At 33.5% G+C, this 26,554-nt stretch overlaps 4 protein-coding genes across 4 annotated transcripts; 2 read left to right on the top strand and 2 right to left on the bottom strand.

The window, feature by feature from the left end:
* The first annotated feature begins 6,371 nt into the window (after nt 1–6,371).
* LOC148285257 (uncharacterized) lies at nt 6,372–10,169 on the top strand. Its single transcript, XM_088227735.1, has one exon. It carries the CDS (start codon nt 6,662–6,664, stop codon nt 7,838–7,840), a length of 1,179 nt encoding a protein of 392 aa, XP_088083861.1. The 5' UTR covers nt 6,372–6,661; the 3' UTR covers nt 7,841–10,169.
* LOC148285256 (cytochrome P450 6a2-like) lies at nt 6,398–16,813 on the bottom strand. The gene is made up of 4 exons (XM_088227727.1): nt 15,012–16,813; nt 13,957–14,184; nt 12,242–12,493; nt 6,398–10,909 (listed from the first exon to the last, which is right to left on the bottom strand). The coding sequence occupies exons 1-4, from the start codon at nt 15,877–15,879 to the stop codon at nt 10,743–10,745; spliced, it is 1,515 nt and encodes a 504-aa protein (XP_088083853.1). The 5' UTR covers nt 15,880–16,813; the 3' UTR covers nt 6,398–10,742.
* A 921-nt stretch (nt 16,814–17,734) lies between these two features.
* Nucleotides 17,735–25,397, top strand: LOC148285254 (uncharacterized). Its single transcript, XM_088227460.1, has 3 exons — nt 17,735–19,238; nt 23,211–23,305; nt 23,884–25,397. The coding sequence occupies exons 1-3, from the start codon at nt 17,863–17,865 to the stop codon at nt 25,362–25,364; spliced, it is 2,952 nt and encodes a 983-aa protein (XP_088083586.1). The 5' UTR covers nt 17,735–17,862; the 3' UTR covers nt 25,365–25,397.
* LOC148285255 (uncharacterized) lies at nt 21,420–23,675 on the bottom strand. Its single transcript, XM_088227549.1, has one exon. The coding sequence runs from the start codon at nt 23,533–23,535 to the stop codon at nt 22,057–22,059; it is 1,479 nt and encodes a 492-aa protein (XP_088083675.1). The 5' UTR covers nt 23,536–23,675; the 3' UTR covers nt 21,420–22,056.
* Nucleotides 25,398–26,554: the final 1,157 nt, after the last annotated feature.

Genomic DNA, 26,554 nt, shown 5'->3' with positions numbered 1-26,554 from the left:
GTGATGTGTTTGTTTTTCATTGGATGAAAAAAATGCTGATTTTGAAGTTACTAAATTGTAGTAATTATCCCACAATATTAATGCAAAACTTTATTGGTATTAATGATGGAGCACATTTGGTATATAAATTTAATCGATTTTGGTATATAAAAAATGTAATCTTGCATTTCAATCAACGTTATTTCATCAAAATGAATGAAAATATTTGTGTTATTAAACAGTTCATTTGTAAATAAATTATTGATAAAAAAAATTGTTTTTATATTTTTTAAATGTTTATTTCAACAATATTTTTATTACAGCAAAATCTCCGTAGACTGGATTTTAAATTAATTTTATCAAGTTAACAGAGACAGAATGCCCTTTTGAAAGGGGAAAATGGAAACATGGGTATTTACAGAGCTTAGTAGTATAGTATATACCGTAGTCATTCGCAGGTTAACTAAAAAAAACGCATAAAAATTGAGTATTGGAAAAATGTATGCTGGTGTTGTAGCCAATTCAATAAATATGGCGGCGATCTCTACTAAATAAAAGATCTTGATAATAGTGGACTGAATACAATATTTATTTTAAAGCACAGTGTGCTCCGTGACGACCAAAGACTTCGAGAAAAAACGAAATAGGGAGCGATTATAGCCCTTGTGCTATCTTTATATACTCAATAATACTCTGGTGTGGCACTCACAAAAATCAATAAGAATTTAAATTAAGAACTATTAAACAAAAAACTTAACACGTATATTCAGGCTTTTTGCAGAATTTTATTTATTGTTAAATCATTGGCGGAAAGGTAAAATGGTAATGTTACAAGTATGCAAACAAAATTCTACTACAATGGTTTAAAATTGCAAAATAAGATACCTACCCATAGAAATATAATATATTATATCAATTCAAAACAAAACGTTCTCTGTAAGTTTTAGTATTAAGTGTGATGAAATTAAATATTTATAAAATTTATATTTGAAGCACTAACAAAAATCTTGTGTAGCTTTGAAACCGGTCGGTAGAAAAAATAAGTGGTTAAAAACAAAGTTGTTTTATATATATATATATTTTAAATAAACATAAAACATCTTTGTTTTTAACCACTTTTGAAATTATTAAAATGTTGATATTTGTATCTAAGCAGAGCCGGACCTACCATAAGTTCAGTTCAGAAAAACTCACTGCACATTCACCATTCTCCCTATTTTAACATCCGTATTTCATATATTTTCATTATATTTTTTCTTAAATTAAAAAATATATATGAAATACGGATGTTCAAATAGGCAGATTGGTGAATGTGCAGTGAGTTTTTCTGGGTTATTGTGGCTTGCACAATAACCCTCAAAAACTTCATGCGCATCTGAATGGTTGTAAAAATATAAAATCAGAATATTGCATACTGCACTAAGTGATGATTCCTCTATCTTCTTAGTTTTTTTTTTGGCTTCTTCACCTAACTGAGGTGTTTTAGCCAGTGTCGAGTTTCAGATTTTACTTTACTTAAATATTTACACATGTGTTAGTGCTATATAAAAGTTTGTGAGTTAGTATTTAATATTACATGCATTATACATATATAACTTATTTACAATTTAACACCATTTATAACTAGATATTTACGTAAAATTTTAAGTACATGTTTATTGGGTGGTGACAGGAGAGTTAGAATATGAATAGGGAATGGTACGTTGATATCGGAGAGGTTGGATAGGAACTTAGGATAACAATCATTTATGCATCTAAAAAAACATGATTTAATCTTCCTCCTCAAGCTAACATTCGCACATGGCAGAGTCCCGGACATTGATTCTGAACAGGTGAGAACCACTACAACAGCGCCCAATTCTGCATGTGGAAGATGTCTCAAATTTGTTCAGAATACACTTTGGAAAACCAAGGCTTTTCTGTTACATTTGGTTTCAATTGGAAAATATGTCTTCCCTTGGGTTGGGAGGAGGCTACCCAATATTTTTGTCATGCACGAAGTTGCTTTTCCTTTGTCATAACGAGGAGATCGCCTAGTGGTAGGAAGCTACTATAGGCAGAATCCCCGGAATGGACCGCCTCCTTTGCCGACGCATCCACCTTTTTGTTACCAGGAATACCGCAATGGCTAGGGATCCGAGACAACAATGCTTTTATTGGATGTCTCTGATAAAGAAAGAAGAAATCGAGTTTCCATGCAGACCTCGTCCTCGGGAAAAGAAGATGGGAGGAATTAATTTTTTTGTAAGGCACTCGAGGAATCAGACAGGATAAGAAACTTTCTATATTGTGAGCCTTAAGCGTATTTGACAGTTTCTTGGATTGCGATACATTCCACTGTAAATACAGATGCATTATTGTGCAATTTGTACAATCTTTGAAAGTCGTTATCTTCGCAATATATGGCAGTACCCGTGTGGGTTGGTGAATCTGACTGAGATCTTTAACCTATCCATCTTGATGACCGAATGCGGTTGAATGTACAACGGGGCTATAGGTGGTTTTCAACTCTGAAGGTAAAAACCACCGTGTGTAAGGGTTTCCATTTGACTACGCCACCATGTTAGGTTTCATAATTCGAATGAGTAAACACTTTGATAATCCAAAGGCCCTTATTTCATTATATTATACATTTGTCAGAAGCCATTTGGAATACGCCTCTCAGATATGGAATCCCCAGTATGCCATATATATAAGTAGAATAGAAAATATTCAAAACAAATTTATAAAGTACCTTAAATACAAAACCGGTATTTCTTATGTATCTACTCTCACTGCCTCCACCTTCCATGGAATCATTTCTCTACAATACCGCAGAGTGTGTGCGGACCAACTACTGCTTTATAAAATTATGACCGGAATGGTTGACTGTACAGAGCTGCTTGGTTTAATAACAATACATGTGCCAGCCAGGATTTGTAGACGGTACCACCTGTTTCATGTACCAATAAGTAAAACATCGTATGTTAAAAATGCTTTTTTTCGTAGGACTTTTTCAATGTACAATACAAAATTTAAAAATATAGATTACACAAACATCACTCTGTCAGATTTAAAATTTACACTAAAAATGTATTATGTAACTTAGTAGACATTATAATAATAAATATGTACATCTCCCCTCCCCTCCTTATCCTCTCTTCAAGCATTTTTGTCCTTATCCCGCCCAATTTACAGTAACTTAATGTTCTTAAAATAAATATTTAAAAAATCCTTGATTATTGAGTACATGAAAATAACATTTTTAAATGTATAAATTGTATGTATTTATTTGATATGTAATATTTTCTTTACTAACTTTGTATACTATGTGGAAATCTGTTATTAGTTCTGAGTTTATACACTATATCTGTTTGTTTACTAAAAATATGTATGTAGAACTGTTGATTTCCCAAATAAAGTAAAATAAAATAAATAAAATAAAATAAAATAAAATTACTCGATCTGTAGATTAGCTTTCGGGCCTTGATTATTTTTCCAAATCTATGAGGTACACTAAAAGCAGAGGCAGACCAAAATTAAGATGGCTGGATAATGTGGAAAGTGACATAAGAGCGATTTGCCTGACGAACTGGAGAAGAGCCGCGGGGTGCAGGGACGAATGGAGACAAATTCTGGAGGAGGCCAGGGCCCACAACGGGCTGTAGCGCCACTGATGATGATGATGAGGTACCTCGGTATTCTCCACAATGTCCTGTTCGGAGTAGTGCGAAGGGATGCCTTCGGTAACACCCTGTTTGGGTAACTTTGCAAGTCAGAATAAATAAACTGTAATTAGCCTTTTTGGCTATCTCAGATGTTACAAACGTATTGGCCTCGTTTGCCGTCTTAAACTTCACAGAAATACAGTTACGGCAGACGGACTTAATTCCGTTCCAGGCAGTCCGAATGTTATTTCTATGAAGAAACCAACCGAAGTCAATATCGTACAAGTTGGTTGGGGTGATACCGTCTACTTGTACTTTGGTTACATGTACAATGAATGGTGGGCGATTCATTCCATTATAAATGCGGGATCGAACTTTGGTAGGTGTGGTGGTAGATGTGGTAGTAGGTGGTAATGCGTTTGGGACCTGTGAGGTACCTGGGGTTGCAGGAGCCGCAGGTCAAGAGGTTGATGGTTTGTGTGGGAGGAGGCGGTCTGAATCAGAACTCGATTTCCTCTTCGTATTCATGAGTTTCAGTTTCTTTGATTTGGCCTTTACTGTTACGAATTCGGTGGGGTCTGGAACTGAATCCATAGTGCCGCACCGGTGGTTTCTCTTTATCATCCATGTTTTTAGAATTATTACAATAAAAATAAAGTATATTTACAAATGTGAAAAAAAAGTTTTGTTACCTACCTAGTTTGAGGTTTCAGAGCAATTGGAATAAAACAATACAATATAAACTAATTCCAATATAGACACTTAACATTAAAAAATATTATATAAACACAGTTTTTTACAAATTAGTATGTTATTTTCAATTGAAAATATAGGAAACAATAATTTTCTACGACACACAAAATCAACCGCCACCAATGTAAGTCATAGACAATTTTCGATTCCTTTTTTAAAAATGTTCTCAATCTCTGAATAGGGTTATTTTTTCAGTAATTTTACAAAAATTATGAATATGTTTCTGAGCAACTTCCGAGGTACTTTCATTTAATTAAAGCTCGTTTAAATGCTGCATGGTAGAAAATTTCAGTGGCTTGTGAATAAAATAAAAATAAAGGATAAATATATGTTTTTTTTTTTATTATGTTGCCTTGTGAAATATCCATAATTTCTCAGAGGCGCTAATATCACATTTTTTGTGTCTATACAATAACTTAAAAATACTTAATTAATCAGCCAATCAATGTCCGCTTCCTAGTTGGAGCATATGGCGTCCACAAACAGCCTAAGGGACAGAAAAAAAATAGCATGTCAAAATTCTCTACGATTTAGTCTATTTAATTTATGTTTTTTGATTGGCCAGAATATTGGGGATCCTCCTTCCAAGCAAGTTTTTTTTATCTTTTCCAACTGAAACCCAAATGTAACAAAAAGCTTTGGTTTTCCAAAGTAATTCTGAAAACGTTTGAGACATCCTCCATATGCAGAATGCGCCGTTGTAATAGTTCACATCTATTCAGAATCTATTTGCGGGACTCGGCCATGTGTAAATGTCAGCTCGAGAAGGAAGATTTAAACCATGTTTTTTTGGATGCCCCATAAATGGTTGTTATTCTGAGTTCCTATATCTGACCTCTCCAATATCAAAGTTATATTTCCTCCTCATATTTTAATTTTCTCGTCCCCACCCAATATCCGTGTATTCAAAATATTATGTAAATATCTAGTTATAAACGGTATCAAGTTGTAAATCTGTTATATATCAATACGTATAGTGATACTAACCAGTAGCTTGTATATAATACTTACACATCCCTAAATTTATTAAAAACTCGGCACTGGCTAGAACATCCCAGTAACTAGGTGAAAAATAAGAAAGAAGAAGTATCTACCGTTTTTAAAAGCAAAGAAACAATGAAACATGTCACCAGCGTTTCTAAGTCTACCGATTTTTCGGTAGATCTACCGATTTTGGGAGCAATCTACCAATCTACCGAATTTGATTTAAATTCTACCGATTTTTATACATTTCCTTGTTTTTTCCACAGAACAAAATTTCAATGCAAATAAAACGAATTCATATTATAATAATTTATTGCTTGTTTGCTCACTTCCATTTCCATCAGTTGCTTATTTAAAAAAATGCTTATCTATCGTACATAAGTATACAATGAATGATACATTCACTATGGAATTGGCTAGTATTGTTGAATATAATATGGTAAAATAAATCATGGCATAGAATTTCATGACACTATCGAAAAATGTATATTTGTTTATTTTATGAAGTGAAATGTAGAGGGATCACTTTTCATATTGAAAAAAATATAAATGGTTTTATCTTCAGTTAAATATCTATTTAAATTTAGTTGATCATTGTTTTAATAATTTGTTCAGTACTTCAGCAGTTAGCAGTTTTTATTAAGTTTTAAGTTGCACTGAAAGAACTTTAAAACGTTAATTATTTCTTTGTTTGACAATAAAAATACCATATATTTTGATAAAATTGTGTCATTCATTCAATAAAATAATATTTTGAATTTCAATCAATTTCAGTATTGAAATAAAATATTGTAATTTACATTTTTTTTGTAAGAAAAATAAGACATTATAAATCAATATATTTTGGTGATTTACTTATTGCAGTCCTTTTGGTTTTCAATTGTTCATTTACCAAGCGTTTTCAACTATTTAAAGCAACGGCCTTATTTATTTTTGCCCCCCTCCTCCCCTCCTACCACAACTACCGAATCTACCGATTTATTTTTCTGAATCTACTTTTTTTCGCTTGATCGGGTCTGGCAACGCTGCATGTCACTGTCAAAAACGCGAATTTAGGTTGGTGCGAGGACTGCGAGGAGCGTCAGTTTTATAATTTCGCGTTACTATTTTAATATTTGAGTATTTAAATTAGTTATTCGAAATTTACGTATTATTAATTTTAAAACTTTTTGCTGTCATAATATTCAGTAAGCGAATATTCTCCGCGGGATGCGCAATTTACGTCGGTTTACTTCGGTGATGTGAAGCGAAAAAGGGCGCGCAATTGGCCTCACAATTTTATAACAGAATTTTATGTAATGGATATTTCTTGGAGCAAGAGCAGCACCTGCCGCATTTGTTTAAACAAATTTGACGACCTTAACTCTCTGGACGATTATTCCGACTTCCTTTTGGTCATTGATTTGTTGACAGTAAACAAAATATTTCTTCATCACCAGAACCTCCCGGAGAAGTGTTGCAACGCGTGTTTGAAGGAATTGAAAGCGTCTTACGATTTCAAACTGAAGTGCGATCACTCCAACGATATCTTTATTGAATATTTCAACAAGTTTCCAACTTTGTTGGCAGATCAGTCGACCGAAGAAGACAAAGCCTCCGAAATCGACGAGGAAATTATTGAGACTTATAATCTCAGTACGACTAGTATTTTGGAAGGTTGTGAACCTATTATCGATTACAGAAAATGTCTGGTTACTGATTGCGGATATGATATTTTGAATTTTAAATCCCCCTTTAGGGCGATCGCATTGGATAATGAAATTCAAAGTAAAGTCGAAACAATATTGGAAAACAAACTCAAAACTTTAAGTGTAGTTGAAAATATACGGATCAAACAGCCATTGTTTGACCTGCACGGTAAAATTAACCTGTCAAGAGATAGTCTTAATTGTAAAATTTGCAAGTTCATCGCTCCGTATCCATCAGCTCTAAGTTCGCACTCTAGAACACACACTGTCAATATGAAAAAAGTGTTCCCCTGCAAGGCTTGCCCTAAAAAATTTAACGGGATATCAAATCTAAATAAGCACAAATTATTGCACGCTGACGACCCTCAGTACACGTGTGACAGCTGTAAACAAGAATTCACCTTTCGAACGAGTTTACTCGAGCACCTGGCAACACATGCGGATGAAAAGTTTGTATGCGAAACGTGTAAAAAGAACTTCACTTCAAAGGTGCATTTGGACAGCCATTCTAGGAGGCACATCAGAGACGGAAAATTTATCTGCGATATTTGCGGCAAGAAAAGAATTTCAAAACACAATTTAGATATTCACAAACGTGTGCATTCGGGGCACCATCAGTATCTTTGCAAGGACTGCAGTTATCGGACGGTGAGCCGAGGGGGACTACAAATACATGAAAGACTCCATAGCGGAGAGAAGCCATTCGATTGTACCGAATGCGAAGAAAGATTCATCTCGAGTCTTCAAATGAAAAGACACATAATCAAAAAACACTGGAAAAAAATATGAATTGTCATCCTGTAAACGCTTTAATTAACATAGATGGTTGCAGTTCTATGTTAGGGTCCCGGATTTTGGATCGGATCAGAGGTTCGAATTCCAAATTGTTTCCCAATTGTCAAATTGATGTATTTGGGTAAATCGTAAGAATGCAAGTGTTACTTTAACTCTTTATCTACTCCAAGGGCTGTATCTCTTATATCGCGGGGTAATTACTACAACTAGGTAACTTCAAAATCAGCATTTTTGAGTTACCCACTTAAAGGACATTTTTTTATCCCCCATAAATGTTACAAATAGAGAAGTCATGCATTCAAATCATCATAATATACTTTTAATGAATCACGACTTACCTATTTGTAGCATTCATGGAGGAAGATACAAATATGTGTTTTTGGCGGGTAACTCAGAAATGCTGATTTTGAAGTTACCTAGTTGTAGTAATTACCCAACGATATTGTATCGAACCTGGTTCTTATGCTCATTTTACTGTAGATGGTAAGTGATCTAAAAACTAACCACGATTTCGCAACAACTTCATACCGATGTATGTAGTTTTGCGTTTGCTCAATAACTTGTAAGAATAAACCTGAAGCGAATTATGAACCGCTCACCTGAGCTGAGCTCATACTGAGCTCGCAATTGGCGTTCATTGTCTGCCATTCTCGATTATATTGTTGTTTTTATGTTTATCAACAGACCTGTTATTAGTTTTGAATGTTTTACTTTGATAACATTTATAGCAATAATTCACCTTACACAAATGCTCTGCGGTTAGATTTCTGAAAATTTCAGATTTTCTTAATAACTAAATCATTTTCAGTGCAATGTCTGAACGTTTGAAAGAGTTAACAAAATAAACAAAAAAAAGGTTGAAAAAACAGTTTACTTTTAATATTTATTTTCATCTATTTGATAATATTATTTACAAAAACCACAAATAACATACTAAATGTAAAGTACGATGCACTTAAAAATCAGTTAATTATTTTTTAACATCAAAATAATATGTGTTCATCGTAATTATCGGAAATATGGTGAGGGGTGAAAGCGGAGTTATCGGCGTTATAGTGGATTGCTTCGTTGTCTCCTTTTACTGTGTTGCCTATGGGTGCGATACCCTACCTGTAGGTACTATCTTTACTCACCATGCATAATACATCTCGCATCTATCCTGGAACGGGTATACCTACTTAGATAGATGCAATACTAAAGAAACATGGCAAAACAGTGCATTATATTATACTATTTAAAATAATGGATAAATGTGAGAAGAAAAAAGTATTTTGTATTTTATATGTACTATGTAAATGTGATTTTTTTATACTAAATAAAGATGATTATTATTTATTTTATTTTATTTAAAGAAATGGCACTTGTGCCTTTTACATGCAAGGAGAAAAATGGTGGAGTTCAGTTATTTATAAAAAAAGACATTTAAAAATAAATTTAAAATAACAGTTTACAAATACCCGAAAACTGTGTAAGTAAATAGTATAAAAAATGGAATAAACTAATATTGATGAAAGGCAAAAACAAACAGTCAAATCTATAATCTGAAAATATTCAAGAAGTTTACACACATTTTTAAAAAAGAAAAAGAATGTGTATTTGGGGTTTAATAAAGAATTGAGAAAAATAAAACATTAATAACGGAATTAAAACAAATTTAACAGTTTTTTTTTTTAGAAAAAAATATCTTTATCTGTTGAACTGTAAAAAATAACTTTTTCAATTTGTTAAATCCTGATTTAATGATTGTCTTCTTCATCGCTGCTCGATTCAAGTAAACGTTACGCAGTTGAATAATATAATATCATCTTCACTCTCTGAATCCTTTTTATATTTTTTTGCACTTTCCGCCATCTTTAAAAAGTTTGAAGTCTGTGATTTTGATTTGCTTGCTGCTCCTAACTTAACTTGACTTAACTTTTAAGTTATTTATTTTACTTCGCAATTTGCATCACTCTTCCTTCTCCTCAAAATCAATTTGAACATCTAAACCCATTTCCAACAAATCTGCTTTGCCAATTTAATTTTGTATCAATAAATCTTGAATGTCCTGAATATTCATATTGTCAAAGCCGTTGCCTCCAATTGATTTTGCAAGTTCTGATATGGCAACAATTTCATTTTCTGATGATGTACATACTACATACATTATCTTATAGAAAACCGCGTTGTATTATTATTATTTGGCTATTTACAAAATTTTATTCATGATATATTAGTTGGAGACCGTGTTACAGCAGGGTTACATGTATTAGACGATGATTATTATCATAGAACTAAATAAATAATAAACTTATCTAAATTGTTTTCATTTTCTAAGTGAATTTATTAAATTATTGTTTTAGTATGAAATACTATGGATATATATCCAGATTAGAATCTGTCTTGACAGTTTTAGAATTCCCATTAGTGTATAAATGTTTTTAGAAGTGTCTCTAAAATATGACTAGATGCACTCATAAACTTATTTTACATATGAATTTTTTTTAAAATTACTATTCTACCGGCTTCCGAATATCATTAAAATTAATACATTCTAAGTAAAAAAGAATGTAGTAGCCAAGTTACAGAATGCATAGTCATAATATTGTAAAACATAAAAAAAGCACATTGTAGAAAAATGCAAAGGTAGGAATGTATTATTGTGAATGTCAATATGATTTACTTATTTTACTACAACTATTTTTTTTTCATATTATATTTGCTTTTTTCTCTTAATATAGTGAAAACATGCTTAGTTTGTGTATTTATGAGCCAAGTAAAGCAGTTTCCAGAACTGGAGCATCTTTTAATGTGAATTTTAACACATTCATTTTTTTCTTACACTAATGGCTGTATTTAGTTTTGGATAAGATTGCATTATGCGATACTCTTGCTGGAATAAACATATTTAACATTTTCAACTTCTGGGAGTTAAACAAAAGTAAAATCCTCCCTGACAGTGTAGTACAATGCTTTTTGGTTCATATACTATCGGAAGTCTTGTTTCGTCACATAATGAAACTTTAAAATGGAGGATAATCTTCAAAAGGGCTAGTTTGACTTGCAACTTTCCAAAACGACTACCTGAAAAAAAAAATATATATATAACACGGTAATTCCAATGTTTAATTCAAAATAAATTAATGTTTGCATACCAAATTCTAATTTTGTAAATACTGTTTTTGTCTTTATCATTAATTAATTTATTATGGAAATCATCCAGTCTTTTTAACAAAATGTATAAAAGATACAAGATAGCAATTAAAAAAAGTAAGACCAATTACAGATTTCACATTAATTTATTATAAATACAGAAGGAGAGGGGGAAAAAAAAAAAAAAAAAAACATAAACGTTAAACAAAAAGTACATAAAGGGAGAAGACATGGTATACTTCCAACTCTACCTTCCTCCCCTCTCTCTCTCTCTGCTTCCATGAACATTTATATTTATTACTAAAAAAATCACGACCATCAATAATTCATAAGATACACAGGTAGTAGATGTATGTACAAGTTAAAAGTTAAGCATGAGATAAATTAAAAATGTCTTTAACATATCTGATAAAAAAAAAATACAGTGTAATTATGTCGATGTCACTAAAGCTCTCATTATAGGTAGTCTGTATTCTTCGAAGAGTGCTATTCTTCATATATGTAATTAGTCTGTGAGTTCGAAATGTCGAAGAGCACAGAATGACGAGTTCTATGGATATACTCGATATGAAATGCTTCAAACAATTTCTGGGCTATCGCGATTAAGTTTTTAACAATTTTATAGAGAAAGCTCATATCCAACATGATATGCCGAGTTGCGAGATTTTGAATCATCGTGCCCGTTCCGCACCTAATGGTGCATAGGGCACTGCGTTGGTACTCCAATCGCAGTGTATCTTGATCATCTTTGTTACATGATAGTAAGATTATCAGTCTTACGCTTCAGGTACCCCAGGGACTGTAAAATATTCTAGTGTTAAAACACGTTTTTATAAAATAAGTTCAAAGAGGACAGCTTCCTTTTACTCAAATTACTAGCTATTTTTATTTTATCTCATTTAAATTGTATCTAAGAGCTAATTTTATTTTGTTGTTATGTATACCTTGAATATATTTTTGTAATTTACATACACATATTAAATAAACCAATTGAAAGAGAAATTGAAAATTGAAAAAAAAAGACAGAACAGAGCTACTCATTTCTTGTTTTATCAGGCTCTCCATATCAATGAAATAGGACTTAGGAGAGAAGTACGGATATGTATGTATATATGTTTAAATAGAATAAGTGGTAAGCCACATCACCCCAATATCTGTAGGCAGATAGAAGCAGTTTCTCAATACAAAGCTCTGACATTTTTGCATAGAGGAGCGGGGAGGAGTGACTGGGAGAAAGAAATATTTAGAACAATTAATACAAACCAATGCATATTCTTGGTCCCTCACCAAAGGGTATATGAGTGTACTGATGCCTCTTGCTAATATTTTCCGCAGTAAATCTGTCAGGATCAAATTTATTTGGGTCAGGATATATATCCTCATCTCTGTGTATGCCGAGGACAGGGATAATGACAAGAGTGCCCTTTTCTATAACAGACTTTGTGTCCGGTATTGTGTAATCTGCAGTACAGTATCGAAAGAGAAATGGCACAATTGGATACGCTCGTAATGTTTCTGAAACAATATTACATCATACATCATACAATTTCCTCTAAATTTTCACACTTTTGTTATGCATCAGTGGGTGAATCACATAATACCTAGAATTGGCAAAATATCTAGTGTAATTACTGCAATCTTATTGGGAATCAAACATGGAAAAAACTCTCGGTTTTATCAATAGAGTGACGACGGACTTCAAAAATATTAATACCATCAAAACTCTTTATTGCTCACTAGTTCGACCCCATCTAGAATACGCTTCTCCTATTTGGTATCCATTCTACTGGACTCATATTGACCATATCGAGTTTATCCAACACCGTTTTCTAAGAAAAGCTGCGTGGTTGCTCGGATTATATAGGGGTAATTATTCCCATTTTGAAATAGAATAATCTCTTAATCTGTCTTCATTGGAGAGACGTCGAACTGAAATGGGCCTTATATGCATTTTCAAAATACTAAATGCTATAAGTGATGTCCCATCTCTTTTACAATCAATTTCTTTTCATGTTCCCAACCATGTCACCAGAAGTCAAAATCTGCTATTTATTCAATCTTCGAAGAGCAACTTTTGTTTTTATGCCCCAATGTCCAGAATGTGTATATTGGTCAATTCATCACACGACTTGGAATTCTTCGGGATAGATCTTCCGGCTTTTCATAGATCTCTTCGCGACTAAACAGTGTGGGATGAAGTTGGATTGGCATGGTTTAGCTCGAAGTCTTATGTCTTTCGTTTTTATGAATATATTGTAAACCATTAATGTTTTGCCCTTGTTTGTCTTTGCTACATAGTTTTATGTTCTTTTTGTTCAGTTTCATGCATTTATGTTTCTTCATGTAACTGTTGTAATTGGCTTAGGCTATGGCCTAAATAAATAAATTTACGCATACAATTTTGTAAAATAACCATGTCATGTTTTTAAAAATACTAAAACAAAAGCAGTTTTCAATTATCTAATTTATGTCTAATTAATTAGTACTTTAAAAAAAATATAAAATATACCTAGTATGGCTTCCAATCCCGAAGCAGATTTGCGATCTCGGTATTAGCAGGTTCAAAGATTGTCAATCCCGCAAGATTATGCGTGTTTCAGTGCAGAGCTTAAATAATTTGTAAGTGTTCAGACATTGTAACATTTAATTAGTCAATTGGAGGTGTAAAAATTAGTGAAGCTTATTAAAGCTATGGTGTTAAAAGATATAATATATGACAGTTGACATAAAAAATAAACGTCTTATGATCAACCAAATAAAGTATTTTCCCTAAAATCCTACAAGATTCCATAAATAAATACGCAATTTCGCTCTGAGCGGGATCAGAAAATCATGCGGCATGCCGAGATTGGAAGCCCTCTAGTACCTATTAATTATTTTACTTTAGCTTGGTTTTTTTGATACGACAGGTACAATTTTTTTTTTTTTTTCTAAATCAGGAAAAGTTTACAACATAAAATAGTCAATAAAAAACATACCGTCTACGACTTGAGATAGATAAGTCATCTTAGAAACAGCTTCATAGGAGATCTCGCCTCCATTCTCCTCTACTCTTGCAACTATATCAGCATACAGCTTGTCCTGGATGTCTGGATTCTTTGCAAGTTCTAACAACGCATAGCTAGCTGTTGTTGAGGATGTTTCAAACCCAGCCAGAAAGAATACAAATACTTGGCCCGTTATTTCTTCGATTGACAAATTTACTCCTGGAATATGCAATATGTCATTAATCATGTAAAGTGAACTTATTATAATTCATTTGAATTCAAATTTCAAACTTCTGAGAAATCCACAAGATAAATATAATGATTACCGTGCCTGCATAATGAAGTGCTTAGGATACTTGAGACAAAATTGCAGTAAAACTCCAATTATCTGGATTAATGAGTACCAGATTTTGTTGTTTTTGAAATAATACAGCAAATGGAATCACATTCAAAATGAAAATATAAAAAAATATTAGGAAAAATAATGGAAATTCATGGAAATATCAGGTAAGAAAAAATGTATTTATCTTAAATGCGTTTATTGATGGAAAGCAAGAAAGTAATTTTTATATTTTGCCACACATAATTGCCTTGTTGATTCATACCATGATTGGAGTCATTGGACTCGTTTAATCTTTGTGAACCATCAGACGTTTCCGCTTCTTTTGTACTATTTTGGCCATGTATCTAATTCGTAACATCACAAAATCATTTGTATTATTCGTTTTAGTTAATTTTATGATTATTTTTGTGGTATGTATCAAATTACATACACCATGCAATTAAGGGTTAAACATGTTTAGCAAAGTTGATCGCACAATTAAATTCAAATTAAAAACTTCTCCTTTATTTTTTATTTCCTGATAACGATCTGAATGACTGGGATTCAGATAAACGAAGTTCTACTGCATCTATCTATAGCTTCATTTGCCAATTTACAGAAATATTGTCTTTTAAAGTTAATATTTCTCGTTGTTTTTACCTTGAGCTGCTGAAATTTCAAAAAAGGAAAACGTAAACATAAGAGAGAAATAAAAAATACTTACCTGATTCTTTATCATTATTTTTCATATCAATCAGCAACTGCAAAAAATCATTTCTAATCTCATTATTTTCCTCTCTATACTTGATAGTTTCAGGAACAATTGTTGTAAAGAACTTGGACACATCCGCATAGTTGAGTCTTAATTTGAGTAATACCACCAGCGCCGGAGACATGAATGCCATCATTCTCACGATGGATTGAATTATTCCAGTACTGAACACTTTCCTTCCCATTCTGCGAAACTCTGCATCAGGGTACTTAAAACTGTTGGTATCAATTCCAAATGCACAAGAGCCAATTACGTCTGTTGAAAATTTTGCAAATACTTCCTTGAATTCAATACTTTTTCTTGATTCTACATCATTTTCAACGTGTTCCAACATGTCATCGGCACATTTAGACATAATTTCAAACATGTATTTCATCTTACTAGATGTAAAAGTCGATGTTAGCTTGTTACGTATCCTCCTCCATTCTTCACCTTCCAAGTTAAACAAGTTATAGGTGAGTGGGTCCACATTTTTATCAGCTTTAAAACCGTGTCCTTGGAAGTAATTAAAATCCTTTGCGAGCACATTTTTGATTAAATCTAAATCATTAACCAAAATACATTTCTTATGTATCATAAACAATCCAACACATTTGTGGCGTTTTGTGTTATTATAAATATTTGTCATGTGTATTCCGAATTGGGTTTCGAAGAATGCCACAGGGCCCAAGTGGCCAAAAGGAAATTGAGCTGGCGGACTGTAAATGCCTCTTTTCTTCCAATATCCATAACTGTATTTTGCCCACAGATATGAAATAAAAACTAACAAACTCACATAAGAACCGACGTTTAAAAAATAATACTTTATTAATAAAAACATTTGAAGTTAAGCTATTTTAAACGATACAAATGCATTCACAGCGGTTCCCACTAAGCATGTGAATTGCTTTAAGGAAGTGTGTTTGTTTTTATAAATTATGGAAATAAGAAAAATCATAAAACCAAATGATGTAGTTGATTGATTTATGAAAGCCTTCAACCTTGGGTGATTCTACAGTGTAATTATAAACTGTTGATTTTTTATTTGCATTTGTTGGGATCATAATACATTTTCATCATAATTATTTATTATTTAATAAGTGACAGAATTTTTAATTTTAGTATGTTGGGTAAGTCTTTTATTTTATTATATTATATTTCAAAATCATGTCCTTACATATTATATTTATCTGACATTTATTTGTGTACAGCTAATTATTATTTTCTAATTTAAAAATGTTTTAATTACAATATTTGAATTTGTCCAAATCGTCAGGATTGTAGAACAACGACGGATGTGCGAAAAATACATATTATTGTACTAGCGAGTTTTTATTATTATTCATCATCATCGTTCCCTTTCCGCACCTAATGGTGCGTAGGGCACTGCATTGGTACACCAATCGCAGCGTATCTTGATCATTTTTGTTACATGATGGTAAGATGATCAGTCTTACGCTTCAGGTACCAGTCCAGGGACTATGAAATATTCTAGTATGAAAACCCCTTTTAAATAAATATTTCATATCAACCATGTCGGGAATCGAACCCGAGACCTTTTGCATGGCAGGCTAACGCGCTGACCATTACACCACGAGGTCGATTATTATTATTACATTTTTTTAACAACGAAAAAAAAAGAATTTAAAATTATTTAAAGTTTGCTGATGTTTGAATTTTTTGTATTAAAAAGTATTTATTTGTATAAAACAATAGCAATATACAACAGACAAAATAGTACTTTTGATATTGAATTGTTTTCTAACATCTTATTGCTTAAATACTTAGGATGTTTCATAAGTGTAAAACGTGGTAGGTAGGATCTTTACACATAACTAATTTATTACCTACTCAAATAGTTTCTAACACAAAACCAGTTCTGCAGAATAGGTACCTACATAAGCATAATAATATATAACCCATCATCAATCATTATGAATGCTTATTATGACCGGTTATATGTACGCACATGTAAATGGTCATTATTTATAATTTCCCTCGTTGATAGTTTACAAGCGCTTCAGGCATACAAATATTTTCCTAATTTCCCTCCTTGTACAATTAAGGCCCTCGATTACAATAAGACGGCAAAAGATTTACCGATAATTCAACGAAAATTTCATATCTCAAAGTTGTAATACATTATTAACTGCTTTCGTCAGTTCATTTAACCAACAAAAGCACCGATACCATCATGTATCGACCAATTTCAATGTAAATGTAAAATTTCCGTTTTCGAGTGGAAAATTTGAGTTTATTATATCGATGAATATCGACAAGTTCCATACTGTTTTATTGTAAGTATATGGTCTAAAACGTAGAATTAACAACATCTATGGTTTTGTAATTTTTATTTTGACGTTTTAGATTGATCAACTTCGTACGTTCCGTCCGAATTCGCACGACACGGTAAAATAAGTTCTGTTTGATTGTTATTATATTATTTATTTAGTGACTATTTTTAGGTCAAAATCATGCAGAAAAATCGAGAGGAGATTAATCGATCCTACGGTGTACTGGTTAGTGTGTTTGCCTGAAAAAAAATATATATAATACAATAAAATTCAATCCTACGCAATTTTATCGTGTCGTGTGAATATTTACCATAATATGAAATGGGCTTTTATATTTTTTGTTTGACAGATGACAGAATCCGATAAAGAGATTTTATCTTTATAAATATATATATCAAATACAAATGAAATATAAATATAATGTATACGTCAATGGTTTCAAGTATTGGAATAACGCTCAGTTAATGTACTGTGTTTCATTCAAATCATGTCTGCAATAATATTTAAAAAGTAATTTAAAAATAAAAGACATGAGTGGTGATTTGGAGAGAATTGAGTCTGTCTTGGAAAATTCTGCCAATTTACAGTCGCTATGTCGGGTATGTTTATCAGAAAATGTAGAACAGTCGAAATCTGTTTTTGACGAGTATAAATGTAGTAATATCGCCTCCGTGGTGATGTTGTGCGCCCGAGTGCAGATAGTCTCTCAGGACGGCTTGCCCGACGTCATCTGCGCTCAGTGCTTAGGGGACCTGGAGGCTGCTAACAGCTTCAGGGTCAGGTGCGAACTCTCCGACTCTCTTCTGAGGAAGGCGCACAATAACCCCGATCAAGGTGAGGTCCGGATGAAAGGAGAGGTTACAGAGACTCAAGATGTTAATGAAGAAGTGCCGTGTGAGCCGTGGATTAAATCAGAGTTAAATGAAGACTTCGAATGCGATCCTGAATCATCTTTAGTTGAAAATGAAAGTACTCTGTTTCAACTTGGCGAAATTGATACTACATCTAATCTATTTGAAAAGAAACAGAAGATGTGTTTAAATGTTCGAAAAAATGGAAAGGATAAGTTTATTTGTAATATTTGCGGCAGGCCAATGAGCACCAAGAGGTCCTTAGAAAATCACATTCATTCGATGCATAGTGCGAACCGAAAGCCACTCATGGGGAATGTTACAGGATACGGAAAAAGCAGAAAATTCCACTGCTCCGAATGTTCCTACTCAACGCCTTGGAAGAAAACCCTCATATATCATTCTAGAACGCACACGGGAGAAAAACCTTACGTTTGCGATATCTGTAACGATCGTTTTACTCAGCCGGGATCCCTCAATTCTCACAAGAGACTTCACAGCGATAAGATGTATTACACGTGCCCAGATTGCGGGAAGCAGTTTAAACTCAAGCAGAGTTACAGAGAACACAAGCGCGTACACAACGATGCCAAAAACTTCGTCTGTGAGATTTGCAACAAGGGATTAAAGACGCAAAAAAGCCTTTCGATCCACACGAAGCACCATCTTAACATCCGCGATTACAGCTGTGAGCAGTGCGGCCTTACTTTCGTCACATTCGAGAACCTTCTCAACCACTCTAAAAAACACGCGGACACGAAAAAATACGAGTGCAACCTTTGCTCTTATAAAACGCGGAGTAAACAAACCCTGATTGTTCACCTCGAGAGGCATAAGGGCGTGAAAAAATTCAAATGTGAGGAATGTGGTTATATGGGCTTTGATATTTATGCCTTAAGAATGCACATGAGAAAGCACACACAGGAGAAGAAATACTCGTGCCCCATATGCGAATTAAAGTTCATACACAGTCCAAGTCTCAATAGTCACATGAAGAAAATTCACAGCATTGATTATAAAGTCAATGACCATGCAGACAGAAGATTAATTAAATAAAATTATTACATTCTCTTCTTTTTTTAAATGGCTTTTTCACCACCGTCCTGGGGTGTTCTGGCCAGTGTAGAATTTATTTATACATATTTATTTATTTATTCTTTTCCAAGTTATGTATTACTTTTTTTACATTGAAGATAATAAGGTGTCCCATGTTGAGGGACACATTTAATATCATTTTGAAACATGCCTTATTTAACATAAAAATACGTATATAGTTTTATTCCACTTTTATATATAATTTTTACCCGTGATCGGGTTTCGTCGTGATCGACATCGTTAGACTGATGGGAGACTAAACAAATTTCTATGTTATACACAAGTGTAAGCAGGGGTTGTGAATCACGAGTTTATGTAATTATGGGAATAAAAGAGTTTAAATTAAAATAATTTAAGCAGAAAGTAAAAACATTGTCTGAATTTAAGCTTTTTTTTAATGTATTTAATTAAAAAAAGATGTAAAATATATAATTTTATGAAGTTTTATAGTAAAAATGTATTTAAATTTTATTAAAACTGTAACGGGGGCCGCTGGTTGGTCATTGATATTTTAGGGACGTGTTAACCGGGCATTTGCTGTACGTGTCCGGCCCATCTTAATCTAAACTTCATATGTGCCAAGGTGCTCGGGGCCTGGTATATATTGTATAGTTCTTCATTGTACCGAATGCACCACTAATTATGAAATGTAAAACCACCTTAATAAACCAATATTTCATACCAACCTTCCCAGGAATTCAACCCGGGACCTCAAGCATGGCAAATGGGCCAATCACTACAATATGAGGCGGAATTTTCTCCACTCAATGAACTTTTTCAGGATTTTTAACATGAGAGCAGCTATAGAGTCGAGAAATATACGTCCAGGATCCAGGCAGATAAAGGTTTAATTCGATAATTACTAAAATTGACACATACCTAATAAAAGTATAGTACCTCATACTACAAATTTTTCAGTATCAGCAAACAAAGTTTTAAACCTTTTTTTTGCAAAATTCTCCTTAATTTTTATATAATATATCGTCTAATGTGACAATTTTTCCAAAATGCTTTTATTTCATACTCTTACTTTACTTTGGCCCGGATCATTCTGTAATTTCTCCAGTGTGCTATGTATCACTCAAATTTAAAAAATTGAGAAAAACAATCCTCTGATGTGTTGTGTAAGAGATAGGAATGTAAATATTGACACAGGTTTAATGGAAGAATTTACTACAGACGAGATTAATAATTTCAATGATAACACTTTAGTTTATTGATGATGTTATAAGTACTGAGAAGTTTCCAGATGAAAATGAAGTCTTAAATAATATTGGAGTTACTGAAAATGTTACCAGTAATCCTGTAAGTGAATGAACTTTGTCTTTAATTAAATTAAATAGTCCTCCAGAATCTATAAAAGATATTTTAATCTTAAGAATAAATAATACTGATAAGTGTAAAAGTTAATCTATTAATGAAAAGAGGAAGAAAGCAAAATTGGAAAGAAAACAAGGCAAATAATAGTTTGGTTATAAGGCGCAAAATAAAGTGATCACCCAGAATGTCTTACAATCTGCAAAAGGTATCAAAGAAAGATGTAAGCATAAAGCTCCTAAAAAGATAACCAAATCCTTTTCATGCCATATTTTATCAGATGAAGATAGAACACTTGTATTTAATTATTTTTAGAACTTGGATTCACGGGATTTGAAGAATATGTTTGTAAAAAATGTGGTTCACACAAGAACAGTTCGTAGAAGGCGACAGACTACTACTGTCCAGAACAACGAACCTCCAAGGAAACCAGAAGGTCACTCTGATTGTTTAAAGAGCAAAGATGGAAAACATCTTAAGGTTTGTCGATTGATGTTTGGGAGAGGACAGTCTTAAACGTTGCATAAAAGAAATGGTATTTCAGAATTTTTTAAAAATAATAATGAACCTGGTAAACTTTAAGATTGCCATATTGAAAAAATTCATAATACAAGTCGATCATTGGATAAATACAATATGCGAACAGAAATCTGGAGTACTTACCTAGAGCACCTTTGTATCATTGCAGAGCATTATCGAGCTTATTCTAGGTAGATAACTCCTATACATCGAAAAACCAAATGCACAGAATCTTCCTTAATTGGTGCACAGAAAATGAAAAGCAACAGACAAACATACGAGGGGGGACCCAAAAAAAACGGGAATTTCGTCATAACTTCTTTATTTTTTAATATTTTTACACCAAATTTTGATAACCTTCAAAGTATTCTCCCACTGCAAACGATCCTTCCATTGTTCAAAACATTTTTTTAATTCACTTATCGGGATGTTCTTAAAGTCTTCCAGCAATTTTTGTTTTACCTCCTCCACAGTGGCAAAACGCTTTCCTCTCATGTCCCTTTAAAGTCTGGGGAACAAAAAGAAATCACAGGGGGCTAGATCCGGTGAGTAGGGGGGGTGAACAATTGGTGTCATGCCGTTTTTGGTCAAAAACAGCTTTGCAGATCTTTGGCGCACAAGCGACTGGTTCTTCCATCATGAAAATGCGCCGGCCCACGCCGCTCTCTCCGCAATGAGCTAGTGATTAAGTTCAATTGAATTACTTAAAAGAGCATGTAACTTTGGTGATGCATATCAACTGATAAGTATCCTCTTGGTGACAGGGACTTACCCACCTTTACTTCAGAATCCAGGTAAATCAGTGTATCACCAATGAGGAGTGCTATTTGCCAGATACAATTTTTAAAACAATTGAAAAAAAATTCAAATGATAACTATAATATTTTCTGTTTTGGGCATTTAAATGAGAAAATTACGCTGCCGCACCTGTATATGCCATATTTATTTAATAACTCTTCGATCTGTGTGATCATTTATTTTATAATCTACTTTATGCACTCGTTTCATGTGGCTGTTGACGCTCGTACTGTGCATAAATTTAACCTCACAAATCGGGCAGGAGTAGTTCTTCGCTCCGGTATGTGTCGGTTGGTGTTTTTTCAATGCGTACACATCGAAAGCTGTATATTCACAATGATCGCATTTAAACTGTCTCACTGCGGAGTGTCGTTTTACATGAGCAACTAATGATTGCTTGAGTCGAGTTTTAAGTCCACACATGTCACATTCGAACTTCTTAGGGTCCGTGTGCTTCTTAATGTGATACGAAAGCTCCACAGGCGAGATAAAAGTGCGGCCACAATGTTCGCAGCTGTAATTGCGAATGTTAAAATGCCTCTTCATGTGGCTTGCGAGAGTGTCTTTGCTTTTCAATCCCTTGGCACAAAGGTTACATATAAAGTTCTTAGATGGATCGTGGACTCTCTTATGTCGATCAAATACATTTTTTTCTTTGAACTGCCGGCCGCACTCGGGACAAGTGAAATACATTTTATCGCTGTGCATCTTTTTGTGTGAGTTTAGCGAGCCAGGCTGCGCAAAACGGGACTGGCAGATTTCACACACGTAAGGTTTGTCTCCGGTGTGCGTTCTAGAATGGTAGACCAAGGCTTGTTGTCGATGAGACGAGTAAGGACACTCGAAACAGTTGAATCTGCGATTCTTTCCATAACCTGTAATGTGTCCATATAATAATTTCTTATCTTTGCTGTGCACCTTGTTGTGTCTTTCGAGCGATTTTTTAGTACTAAGTGGCTTATGACAAATCTTGCAAACGAACGATTTGGTTTTTAATCCATTAGCGCGAGTTGACTGAGAAAAAATACTTTCCTTGAAGCAATCAGAAACAGTTTTCGAATTCAATATAGAATTTAAAATACCATTCGAATTTCCGATACGTTTCTTGTGTTTGGATGTATTTACGGACTCTTCAAATAACCTGTTAGTCAATTGATTGTTTTTTAGTGAAACATTTGTTGGAACATTCTGGAACAACGGATCACTACCTAAATCACTATCAGAACCATCTTCGAACTCACATTTAATTGAAAAATCATGAGAAACTTCTTCCTTCACAACGCCTTCTGTCTCTGTAGTTATTCCTTTCTCCTGGACCATACTCTGGTCAGCGTCGGTGTAAACCTGCCTCAGCAGAGAGTCGGAGAGTTCGCACCTGACCCTGAAGCTGTTAGTAGCCTCCAGGTCCCCTAGGCACCGAGCGCAGATGATATCGGGCAAGCCGTCCTGGCAGACTATCTGGACTCGCGCGCACAACATCACCACAGACGCGATACTCCCAGATTCACAATCTTCATAGACAGATCGAGCGTTTTCAATATTTTCCGATAAGCAAACTCGGCAGATTGGATCCAACTTTTCCTTTTTATTAATCAGAAATTCTATTTTGAATTCGTGACCCATTTTGCTGTTTATATAAAAATGAATAAAACTTGTATTTTTAATGTTTCAAAAATAAGAGCTAACATTGCGCACATTGATTTAATGTCAAATGTCAAATTATATCAATTGTGTATTATGTCAATTATGTCAAAATAACAATAAACCATAGACTATTTTTAACAATGTTTACCTCCTTATGATTTCTAAGGTTAACATTTTGACATTTCACATTATAATCAGCTTATCAAAAATGTTCTGCTTGATATCATGAATGCACGCTTAAATAATTGTGAAGTTATTATGGCTGTTCTTAAAATCAATTATATACTAAAAAAATTCATTAGGACTCATTTTTGTGTATAGTTTAAGAACTAAGAAGTAAAATTAAAAAATGCAAAATGAATAAAGAAATTATATCTGAATTTTTGAATAATAAAAAGGAAAAGTTGGATCCAATCTGCAGAGTTTGCTTATCAGAAAATATTCACCAGGCTAGGTCTGTGTATGAAGAGTATGAATCTAGTAATATAGCTTCAATAATGATGTCGTGCGCGCGAGTGCAGATAGTCTGCCAGGACGGCTTGCCCGATATCATCTGTGCTCAGTGCTTTGGGGACCTGGAGGCTGCCAACAGCTTCAGGGTCAGGTGCGAACTCTCCGACTCTCTCCTGAGGAATGTATACAGCAACCCTGACCGTAGTAAGGTTCGGGAGAAAGGAGAGGTTACGGAGACACACGATGTGAAGGAGGAAGTGTCGTGTGAGCCGTGGATAAAATTTGAGTTAGAAAACGATACTGATAGCGATATGCAATATGACCCATTGGTTGAAAATGATTCATACAGTCCTGAATTAAATTTTAAAAGAAAACAATCTAAAAAAGCTAAGACTCTATCAAATAGTTTAGGTAATCATTCAAATTCTGAACTAAAATCAAATATGAATATTGCAAGTTCTCACGGAGGCTCCTTATCAAAGTTAGAGCAAGAAAAGGATAAAAAGACAAAATTATTTATTTGTAAAATTTGTGGTAAACCTCTTAAGAGTAAAACATCCCTCGAGAGACATATACACTGCTTGCATAGCGAGAAAAATAAATTATCCTACGCACATATTACAGGGTACGGAAAGGATCGAAAATTCAATTGTTTTGAATGTTCGTACTCCACTCACCGACAGCGAGATATGATCTATCATCACAGAACTCACACCGGAGATAAACCCATCGTGTGTACAATCTGCCAGGCCTGCTTCAGCCAGCACAGCGCGCTGTACTCTCACATGAAAGTGCACAGTGATAAGAGAAACTACACTTGCTCGGAATGTGGCAGACAGTTCAAAGGAAAATTTGCTTTAGACCGGCACAAAAAAGTCCACGATTCGTCCAAACACTTCATCTGTAAACTCTGCTCCAAAGGGCTCAAAAGTAAAGAGACCCTCGACATCCATATGAAGCGGCACTTGAATATTCGCAATTACAGCTGCGAACATTGTGGCCGCACTTTTGTATGCAGTATGAGTCTCTCAGATCACATGGCAAAGCATGCAGAATTCAAAAAGTTTGAATGCAGTATTTGCGAGTTTAAGACTCGACTCAAGCGCAATTTGGTTGCGCACGTTAAACGGCATTCGGCAGAGAGGTCCTTTAAATGCGAGCATTGTGAATACACAGCGTACAATATTTACGCAGTCAAAAAACACACGAGGAAGCACACTCGAGAAAAGAACTACTCGTGTCCAGTTTGTGAAATGAAGTTTATTCACAGTTCAAGTGTCAATATTCACATGAAGCGAATACACAGATTAGATTATAAAATAAATGATCACACCGATCGTAGAGTTGTCAAATAAATATCTGTTAAATAAAAAAATCTTCTTAAATCACAGCTGATTTTTTTGTAAATCTATTCTCCTGCATGCCTAAGTCACTCAAAGCACTGCCAGTTCGAGGAATATCGTGGCTCTGCATCATTTAAAAAAAGTATAATAATTGTAGTATTTTTTTAATTCATCATCACAACACTCGCTTTACTTATAATTATGGTTTAGTGATCCCTAAAGTTTGTAATAAATATGGTAATAGAACTTTAAATACCTCATGTTTTTTATTTAATTTCAACTGACCTTAGATTTGATATTAGATGTAACAAGGAGTAAAATAAGGGAATGGCTTCTCAATCGAGAGTTTTTTTGTTAATAAAGCATAAAATAATGTGTTCAAAGTAGATGCGTTGTTTTAATGTAATATTTATATTTTAAATTAAGCAGGTAATATTCTCACTGATTTTTAATTTGACTAATTGAGTGATGTGATATAATAAGTAGGATAGATTTTGTAGATACATCTCCACCAACAAGCCACAAAAAATGGCTTTGTGTGGTATTTGTATTTACTATTAATATTTATTTTTCTGTATCATTATTCTATGTCTCTACTCATATTGACGCATGTGATTTTCTTCAACTTTACATAAGAGCGGTTTTTTTTTACACTGTCATAACTTGATAAGTACCAAAGTATATCCTTCGACATGTAACATTTTTTTTTCAAACCTGGAATACAAAGCCTTTATAAAACCTTTTTAAGGTCAAATCGTCAGAATCGTAGAACAACGACACATGTGATTTTCTTCAACTTTACATGAGAGCGGTTTAATTTTTTTTTACACTTTTTGTCACAACTTGATAAGTACAAAAGTATATTATTTGATGCTTAGGTTAGTTATGTTTTTTTTTTTCAAACTTGGAAAAAAAGCCTTTATATGACTTTTTCAATATCAAATATAAAGGAAAATCAATGTCCCATTGTTCTCCAATATCTCAAACGATATTTTAATTGATATGTTTTTTCAATACATTATTTTGTATTACTAATGCTAATTACATTTTTGCATATTTATATAGCAACTTAAACATTTATTATTATGTATTATGGTTTTTCTTGTATGTACACGCAATATAAATTCCCTAGCTTTAGTAATTTAAACTTACCTTGCCTGCACAATCAACACATGATTGCAATTTACTTAATAATCGGATTG

This window comes from Micrasema longulum, unplaced genomic scaffold, assembly GCF_059751315.1.
Source record: "Micrasema longulum isolate JH-2025_06_02 unplaced genomic scaffold, ASM5975131v1 h1tg000044l, whole genome shotgun sequence".
Lineage (NCBI taxonomy): Eukaryota > Metazoa > Arthropoda > Insecta > Trichoptera > Brachycentridae > Micrasema > Micrasema longulum.
Note: the sequence above shows the minus strand (reverse complement) of the source record. Positions and strands in the feature narration are given on the sequence as shown.

Coding starts and splice junctions, on each gene's coding strand:
- LOC148285255 (XM_088227549.1), bottom strand. CDS start 23,535: ATGGGTCACGAATTCAAAATAGAATTTCTGATTAATAAAAAGGAAAAG.
- LOC148285254 (XM_088227460.1), top strand. CDS start 17,863: ATGAGTGGTGATTTGGAGAGAATTGAGTCTGTCTTGGAAAATTCTGCC. Junction 19,239..23,210: donor GACAGAAGATTAATTAAATA/AAATTATTACAT, acceptor CTGTCTCTGTAG/TTATTCCTTTCTCCTGGACC. Junction 23,306..23,883: donor ACCTGACCCTGAAGCTGTTA/GTAGCCTCCAGG, acceptor GTATAGTTTAAG/AACTAAGAAGTAAAATTAAA.
- LOC148285257 (XM_088227735.1), top strand. CDS start 6,662: ATGGATATTTCTTGGAGCAAGAGCAGCACCTGCCGCATTTGTTTAAAC.
- LOC148285256 (XM_088227727.1), bottom strand. CDS start 15,879: ATGTTTTTATTAATAAAGTATTATTTTTTAAACGTCGGTTCTTATGTG. Junction 12,494..13,956: donor TCTATCTCAAGTCGTAGACG/GTATGTTTTTTA, acceptor ATATTGTTTCAG/AAACATTACGAGCGTATCCA. Junction 10,910..12,241: donor GGGACCAAGAATATGCATTG/GTTTGTATTAAT, acceptor TTTTTTTTTCAG/GTAGTCGTTTTGGAAAGTTG.